We start from the raw sequence: 9,432 nt of genomic DNA on the forward strand, positions 1-9,432 counted from the left end.
TCTTTCTTTCTTTCTTTCTTTCTTTCTTTCTTTCTTAGTCACCATACAATACATCATTGGTTTTTGATGTGGTGATCCATGATCCATTGTTTTCATATAACACCAGTGCCCCATGCAGTACATGCCCTCCTTAATACCCATCACTGGGCTAACCAATCCTCCCTGCCTCCTCCCCTCTAAAACCCTGTTTGTTTCTCAGAGTCCATAGTCTCTCATGGTTCATCTCTCCCTCCAGTCCCCCCCCCCCATTTTTCCCTTCCTTCTCCTAAATTCTTCTTTAATTTCTTGGTTGACCCATTCATTCTTTAGTAGGACGATCATTAGCCTCCATGTATTTGAGCTCTTTCCAGATTTCCTCTTGTGATTGAATTCCAGTTTCAAAGTACTATGGTCTGAAATTATGCAGGGAATGATCCCAGTCTTTTGGTACCATTGGAGACTTGATTTGTGACCCAGGATGTGATCTATTCTGGAGAATGTTCCATGTGCTTTCAAGAAGAATGTGTATTCTGCTACTTTAGGATGGAATGTTCTGAATATACTTGTGGAGTCCATCCGGTCCAGTGGGTCATTCAAAGCCCTTGTTTCCTTGTTGATCTTCTGCTTAGATGATCTGTCCATTGCTGTGAGGGGTGGGGGGGGGTGTTAAAGTTCCCTACTATTGTTGTATTATCATTGATGTGTTTCTTTAATTTTGTTATGAATTGGCTTATATAATTTACTGCTCCCATGTTAGGGATATAGATATTTAAAATTGTTAGATCTTCTTTTTGGATAGACCCTTTAATTATGATATACTGTCCATCATCTCTTATTACAGTCTTTTGTTTAAAATCTAATTTGTCTGTTATAGGGATTGCTACCCCAACTTTCTTTTTTTTTTTTTAAAGATTTTATTTATTTATTTGAGAGAGAGAGAATGAGAGAGAGAGCACATGAGAGGGGGGAGGGTCAGAGGGAGAAGCAGACTCCCTGCTGAGCAGGGAGCCCGATGCGGGACTCGATTCCGGGACTCCAGGATCATGACCTGAGCTGAAGGCAGTCGCTTAACCAACTGAGCCACCCAGGCGCCCTACCCCAACTTTCTTTTAATGTCCATTAACATGATAAATAGTTCTCCACTCCCTCACTTTCAATCTGGAGGTGTCTTTGGGTTTAAAATGAGTCCCTTGCAAACAGCATATTGATAGGTCTTGTTTTTTTTTTTTTTCTTTTAAAGATTTTTTTTATTTATTTGACAGAGAGAGACACAGTGAGAGAGGGAACACAAGCAGAAGGAGTGGGAGAGGGAGAAGCAGGCTTCCCACTGAGTAGGGAGCCTGATATGGGGCTTGATCCCAGGACCCTGGGATCATGACCTGAGCCGAAGGCAGCTGCTTAACCGACTGAGCCACGCAGGCTCCCCGTTTTTTTTTGTTTGTTTGTTTTGTTTTTGTTTTCTCAATCTGATACCCTGTGTCTTTTGATTGGGATGTTTAGCCCATTTACATTCAGAGGAACTATAGAAAGATATGAATTTAGTGCCATTGTATTACCTGTAAAATGACTGTTACTCTATATTGTGTCTGTTCCTTTCTGGTCTATATTACTTTGGGGCTCTTTCTTTGCTTAGAGGATCCCTTTTAATATTTCGTATTGAGCTAGTTTGGTGATCACAAATTCTTTTAGCTTCTGTTTGTCCTGGAAGCTTTTTATCACTCCTATTTTGAATGACATCCTAGCTGGATAAAGTATTCTTGGCTGCATATTTTTCTCATTTAGCACCCTGAATATATCATTCCGGTCGTTCCCGGCTTGCCAGGTCTCTGTGGATAGGTCTGCTGCCACTCTAATGCTTCTACAGTTGTAGGTTGCGGACCTCTTGTTGCAAGCTGCTTTCAGGATTTTCCCTTTGTCTCTGAAATTTGCAAGTTTCACTATTATACATCAGGGTGTTGACCTATTTTTATTGATTTTGACGTGGGTTCTCTGTGCCTCCTGGACTTGAATGTCTGTTTCCTTCTCCAGATTAGGGAAGTTCTCTGCTATAATTTGTTCCAATATATTTTCTGCTCTCTCTTTCTCTTTCCTCTTCTTCTGGGATCCCAATTATTGTAATATTGTTTTGCTTTATGGTATTACTTATCTCTTGAATTCTCCCCTTGTGATCCAGCAGTTTTTTATCTCCTTTTTTCTCAGTTTCTTTATTCTCCATCATTTCGTCTTCTATATCACTAATTCTTCTGCCTCATTTATCCTAGCACTTAGAGTCTCCATTTTTTATTGCATCTCATTAATACCATTTTTTAATTTTGAATTGATTAGATTTTAGTTCTTTTATTTCTCCAGAAAGAGATTCTCTTGTGTCTTCTTTCCTTTTTGAAGCCCAGCTAGTATCTTTATCATCATTTTCTGAACTGTAGTTCTGACATCTTTTTTTTTTTTAAGATTTTATTTATTTGACAGAGAGAGAGCAGGAGAGCACAAGCAGTGGGAGCTGCAGAGGGAGAGGCAGAAGCAGGCCCCCTGCTGAGCAGAGAGCCTGATGCAGGGCTCAATCCCAGGACCCAGGATCACAACCTGAGACAAAGGCAGTTGCTTAACCAACTGAGCCACCCAGGCGCCCCTAGTTCTGACATCTTACTTATGCCCATACTGATTAGGTCCCTGGCAGTCAATACTGCCTCTTGTTATATTTTTTGAGGTGAGTTTTTCTGTCTTGTCATTCTGTCCGAGAGGAATAGATGAATGAGAGAACAAAATACTAAAATAGCAACAAGACCCCAGAGAAATATACACTAAACACACCAGAAGAGACCAGAAACCAAAAAAATAAAATTAAAAAATAAAAAGAGAGAGAATATAATCAGACAGGTGAGCAGAATAGAACAATCTTTTGTGTATTTTGGATCCTTTGTGTATTTTGGTCTGTTAGAAAACTAGATCTCAAAATTGTAAAGAAAGAAAAACTTATATATGTACAAAAATAAAATTAAATGCAATGAAAATATAGAATGTAACTGTAAAAATGAAAATTAAAAGACAAGAAAAAAGAAGGAATAGAAATAGACAGGTGAACAGAACAGAGCAATACATGATATCCTGAGTGTATTTTGGTCTCTTTGTTAGAAGGAACCACATCTCAAAATTGTAAAGAAAGAAAAAGTTATATATACACAAAAATAAAATTAAATACATTGAAGGATAGAATGTAAATGTGAAGATGAAAATTTAAAAATACTTTAACAAAAATAAAAGAAAAAGAAAAAGAGAATATGATCAGACAGGTGAAGAGAACAGAGCCATACACTAGATTCTGGGTGTATTTTGGTCTGTTTGTTAGAAGAAACTGTATCCTAAAATTGTAAAGAAAGAAAGACTTACATATATACAAAAATAAAATTAAATAAAATGAAAGGATAGAATGGGGGTGCCTGCATGTCTCAATCATTAAGCATCTGCCTTCAGCTCAGGTCATGGTCCCAGGATCCTGGGATCAAGCCCCGCATTGGGCTTCCTCCTCTGTGGGAAGCCTGCTTCTCCCTCTCCCACTCCTCCTGCTTGTGTTCCCTTTCTCACTCTGTCTCTCTTTGTCAAATAAATAAAATCTTTAAAAAAAAAAGGATAGAATGTAACTGTAAAAATGAACATTAAAAAAGAGTTAAAAAATAAGAAATTGGTTGAAAAAGAAAGAGAAAAAAATTAAAATTGAAAGACTAAAGAATCATGGGAAAAAAACCCCAATGAATTCTATATACTATTTCCCCCTAGCAATGGAGTTTTGCAGTTCTCACTGACTGGTAAACTTGGTCATAGCCGAATGTTCTTGATCTTCTGGGTGAGGGCCTATTTCAATGATTCTCAGATGTCTTTGCCCTGAGTGGAATTGCACTGCCCTTGCTAGGGAGCCAGGCTAAGTAAGTGGCTCTGGATTGCCCTATGGGGCTTTTGTTCTCTGAAGTCTTTCTGCACTGCTTTAGAGGATGAGAATGAAAATGGTGGCCTCCCAGTTTCCAGCCTCAGAGCCAAGAGCTTGCACCCCCCACTCCTCAATGCGCCCTCAGGGAAAAGCAGTCAACCACTCCTGTCTCCCTGGTCTCTGTCCCCACTTCCTGCTCACCTAGCCCATGACTGAGCATTTCTATCTCAGGCACATAACCCTATCTGAGTCTCCAAACCCTGCAAACTCTTGCTCTCCTGGTGGAGGAAGTGGGGTCTCACTGGTTCTGCCACTTACTTGCTGGTACCTGCTCAGAGAACAGTGGCCTGACTGAGCTGAAAGCCCACTCTTGGGCTCACTGTTTGCAACCAGCTTCACCATTCTGATGCTTGGAAACTCTGTGGCACTCAGGCACCCCTGGTCTTCCTGTGACCCTAGGGATCCTGAGACCATACTGTCCCACCTAGGATTCTGCCCCACTTTGCCACCTGAGCGCCTTTCAGGCAGGGATGTCACTCACTGGAGCAGACTTCTAAAAGTTCCAATTTTGTGCTCTACTGCTATATCACTTTCTGTTGCCGGCTTATGGAGCCCTCCCCCCCCCAGGTTATCTTCCCATATATCACCTCAGATTCACTTATCCACATCTCTTACCTTGCAGAAAATGGTTGCTTTTCTAATTGTAGGGTTGCAGCTATTCTTTTCTTAGATCGCTGGTTGAGTTTGCAGGTGTTCATAATGATTTGATAGCTATCTAGCTGAATTCCTGGGGCCAGATGAAACTAAGGTCCCCTACTCCTCTGCCATCTTGAACTATTTCCAAGGTTGTATCTTTAAACAACATCTGTCCTGTCTCCTCACCTCCCATCTTTTGGTAACCATAATTTATTCTCTGTTTTTATGAGTTTGGCTTTTTCAGATTCCATAAATGATATCATACAGTACTTGTCTTTCTCTGTCTGACTTATCTCACTTAACATAAAGTGCTGAAGATGCATTTATGTTGTTACAAATGGCAGGATGTCCTTCTTTCTTATGGCTGAGATATTCCATTGTATATATATACCACATCTTCCTTATCTATCTATTTCTTTCTTTTTTTTTTTTTTAAGATTTTTTTAAAAAATTTATTTGACAGAGAGACAGCAAGAGAGGGAACACAAGCAGGGGGGGTAGGAGAGGGAGAAGCGGGCTCCCCTCTGAGCAGGGAGCCTGATGCAGGGCTCGATCCCAGGACCTTGGGATCATGACCTGAGCCAAAGGCAGATGCTTAACGACTGAGCCACCCAGGCACCCCTATCCATTTATTTCTTGATGGGCACTTAGATTGTTCCCATATCTTAGCTATTGTGAATAATGCTGCAATAAACACAGGATTGCATATATCCCTTTGATATCCTATTTTCATTTCCTTTAGGCATATACCAAGAAGTGGAATTGTTGGATTATATGGTAGATCCATTTTTAATTTTTTTAAGGAACCTCATATTGTTTTCCATAGTGGCTAAACCAGTTTATATTCCCATCACATAAATACCCTACATTTGATAATAGCTACCGATAATGGCATCAGACACCCTTTTCAATGCTTAGTAAGAGAGATAAGAACCTGTGATGATGCTACCACTAGTTATCACCAACCCTCTCCTTCCCTGGCTATACAAAAAATTTGGGATTGAAACAAATTGGGGAGGGTGTTCATTTCATTGGCCTTACTGGGATTTTAGTGTTTGTGGTGAGAAGTCATTTCCTTCTTTTCTCATGGGGGAAGGGAGGATTGCTTTTCTTTTGTAGGATCCAAATGAATGTGGTCCTAAGAGAAGAGCTCACAAAAACAGAAAATGCCTGCAAGCAGAATAGACTGAGATCTCATTCCTCAGTTAGATATCTACTTCAGCAGTAGACTTGCTGATCTTTCCTCTATGCCTCTCTGAGCCAGAGAGAGAAGAATTGGAAAAGCTGACAGATGGGGGTGGGGTGGGGTGGGTGTAAAGGGTGAAGAGGTGTGTGGAAATACAGCAGCCAGCCTACCTACTGCTTGGTATGGCAAGGATGATGTGTGAATTTCCTTGGTGGGGGGCAGGTGGGGAGTCAATTGGTCATCTTGGTAGACAGCTGACTTTGGACTCTAATTGTCATATCCAAGATGGTTGTTAGGGGAAGTTCTCTCGACAGCAAGAGGCTGTGGAGTGCTGCTGGGTATAGGAAAAGAGGTGGGAGAGAGGAGAGTGAATAGGAGTCAAGTCTTCTGAGTCAGAGAACTGTACACTGAGCAGGATCAGTGGGATCTTACAAAGAACTCCCATGTGCCTCCACCAGAGCTGGTTTGTACAATGGCTGTCCTGAGTTCATTCTTTTGGTCAGCCATTGCTAACTAGAGAGTGGTAGAGGGGATGTGACTGGGCCAGATTAGGCCTCTTCAGAACGGTGAGATCCCAGCTCAAACTTACATTTAGGGAAGGAGGAGGAGAGAGACTTCAATGAAATATATGTCTTAAACTAGAATATACATATATTAAACAAAATGATCAGAACATTAAGGATCTGATGATATGTCTTTAAATGTAAGGAAATGGAGATTATACAACCCAGTTGAATTAAGTAACTGGAAAAAAACCAGTTTCATATGTATTGGTCATGGAGTTGGGACTGCTTGATAAATGGATTACATTAAAATCTTTATGTACAAGAAGCATTAGAAGAAAATATACCTAAATACGGGTGATAGAATTATTTTTTGGTAATTATCACTTTTTCTTTAACATATCTGCTTTCTTATTATAACTTAAAAATTGGAAATACAGATGTGTTATTAATTAGTGTATAATTCAGTGCCTGGTATGTTTTATGATAACATACATTTATGAAAAAATAAAGTAAAATGGAGCAACAGTGTTTTAACCTATTAATCAAAATGATGCAGGGTCGTCTGGTGCAGGTACAGAAAGAATTCTTGAGACAATGTATGGTGCAACTTAGTAAGTTTATTTAAGTAGCATGGGGACAAGACCCATGGGCAGAAAGAGCTGCACTTTTGCTGTGTGAGGCTGGTGGTTGCTTAGTAATCAAAGGGAAGAGGGCCTTCAGGGTGTCTCAGAATACAAAGGTTTCTTCAAATTTGTTTGAATTTCTACTTGTAAAACTACTTTTGCAACATTCTTCTGGTGCTTATAATCACTATTAACTATTGGTGAGATATACAGGCAGTCCTGAGACCCTTAAAGAATGTAGCAACCAGCAAGTGTTTGATCCATATTGAAACTATGCAGACTGTAAGTCAGCCTGCCCTGCTAAGGGTAAACATTTTCCTGTTTCTGTCCCTCATCAATAACATGTATTGTTAGGGGTCTCATTATTGCTAGACAGAAAATAACATTGAATGAGTATAAGTTATCACACTTTAAAACAATCTATTTTGAGGAAAATAATAAGTAGTGCAGAAAAATTTCTCAGAAGATACAAATTTGGTGAATTATATAACACATCCTGCGTATTTCATAAATCCATGCTAGAATATATGAAAAGGAAATTACTCCAAAACAATTGACTAAAAACCCTTGCATTCCCCAAGTGGGCTAAATGGAAAAAACAAAGCTTGAAGGAGGTGAATTGTTGCAGAGAGCTATATTTTCCTGTCTTACCCTAGAAGGAGTGACATTTCCCCTCATGTTCCAACTCCAAGTAACAGAACAATAGAGTTCTTGGTATCACCCAAATCACTGACCTGCTGATTGTGCAGTCCTGAATTTTAGCACTTTTGTCTATCTGCAAGGGCTTCCCCATCAAAGCTCAAATGCCTCCACAGACCCCAAGTCTATAACTTTTCTTTCCCTGATATTCAGCAGTTTTTGGTGAAATCTTATGGTTTTCGTGCCTTTCTGTACACTTAATCCTAAAAAATAATCCAGTACACACACATTGTTTTACTCAGTATCAATGAAATAATAGAGGAATAAATTATGATTAAATAAAACTTGTAATCAAGAGAACTATATAGTCCATTGATCTGCCTTTGAGCAGGATTTAATCCGAACCACCTTCTCCTACCCTGACCCCACCTTCAATCTATCCTTGTGCCTCTTTCTTAAGCTCTTCTGTGGTATCTTCTAGCATCTAAATGGCCATTAGGAAGATTGTAATATCAACTCAACAGATATCGTGAAGTCTGTAGCTCTTTCTTAACTGATCATCTCTTGTAGCTTGCTACCTGTGCCATTGCAAACATTTCCCCAAGGTTCTTCTCAGAGCTGCTTTTACTTCTTTGTTTTTCAGGCTGTAGATGAGGGGATTCACTAGGGGAGTGACCACACCATACTGTATGGAGAAGATCAGCTCCAGAGGTGAGCCTGAGGTTGGCATGAGATGACGGAGGAAAGCTGAGCCATAGAAGAAGCTCACTGCGGTGAGGTGGGAGGAACAGGTGAAGGCCTTGTTTCTGCCCAAGGTGGAGCTGATGCTCAGGATGGTGGAAACAATGTGCACATAGGAGAAGAAGATCAGGAAGAATGTTCCAAAGCCATGCAGGAGTGTGGAACAGACCAGGACGGTGAGGTTGGTAGAGATATCAGAGCAGGACAAAGGGAAAAGAGAGGGCAGCTCACAGCTGTAGTGATGGATGGTTTTGGCCTCACAGAAATCCAAGTTCATTATCAGAGGGATGTTAATGAGTGCATCTAGAAAGCCCAGGCTCCATGAGCCCCACACAAGCTGCATATACAGCTGATTATTCATTACCTGGCCATAGAGGAGCGGGTGACAGATAGCAGCATAACGATCATAAGCCATTGCTGAGAGTAGGCAGACTTCTGTTCCTCCAAAGTCAAACAGAAAAAAGGCTTGAATCAGGCATCCCTCTATTGAAATGGTTTTCGTTTTAGACAGGAGGTTCTCCAGTAGCTTGGGCACAGTGACTGAAGAAAAGCAAAGATCTAGGAAGGAGAGGTGACTCAGAAAGAAGTACATGGGTGTGTGGAGGTGAGAATCAGTTCTGATCACTAGCAGCATCATCAGGTTCCCCATCAGGGTCAAGAGGTAAATCCCCAGGAAGAGCACAAAGAGCAATACCTGGGCATTGGGGTCAGCTGGCAGCCCAAGGAGGATGAAATCAGTGATGGTGCTGTGGTTTCTCAAGGCCATTTGGAGAGCATGTTTCCTAGAAATAAATATAGGATGGACTTGAAACTTGTCTTGATTATACCCAATTACATAGTTAGGGACCCTCTTTTATGTACATGCTCCTAAATATTTAGGTTTCACATATCCCTTTATTGACTATCTAGAATTCCTTCTTCCCATCTAGTATTTGGTTTCAAACTCACTGTGATATTTCCATAGAGCTGTTATTCTACTTAAAAAACTGCTGAGGAAATTTGTGAATTTGTTCAGACCTAGTCCATCAACTGGACACTGCTTTGTCAGCAGTGTTCTGGGTGTGTTTTACACATTGTAGCAGAATTCCAGGGAGCTATTTCAGCAGTTGTCTTCTCTCCTCCATTTTCCAACCTGTTCTTGCC

The 9,432-nt window shown here is 40.4% G+C and overlaps 1 protein-coding gene and 1 pseudogene across 1 annotated transcript; both read right to left on the minus strand.

Annotated features, from left to right (window-relative positions):
* LOC118009022 overlaps positions 1–3,793 on the minus strand; it is an 8,234-nt pseudogene extending 4,441 nt beyond the window's left edge.
* A 4,329-nt stretch (positions 3,794–8,122) lies between these two features.
* On the minus strand, positions 8,123–9,119 carry LOC118008501 (olfactory receptor 8S1-like). Its single transcript, XM_035002046.1, has one exon. It carries the CDS (start codon positions 9,053–9,055, stop codon positions 8,123–8,125), a length of 933 nt encoding a protein of 310 aa, XP_034857937.1. The 5' UTR covers positions 9,056–9,119.
* Positions 9,120–9,432: the final 313 nt, after the last annotated feature.

Source organism: Mirounga leonina, unplaced genomic scaffold, assembly GCF_011800145.1.
Source record: "Mirounga leonina isolate KUSES-001 unplaced genomic scaffold, KU_Mleo_1.0 Mir_126, whole genome shotgun sequence".
Lineage (NCBI taxonomy): Eukaryota > Metazoa > Chordata > Mammalia > Carnivora > Phocidae > Mirounga > Mirounga leonina.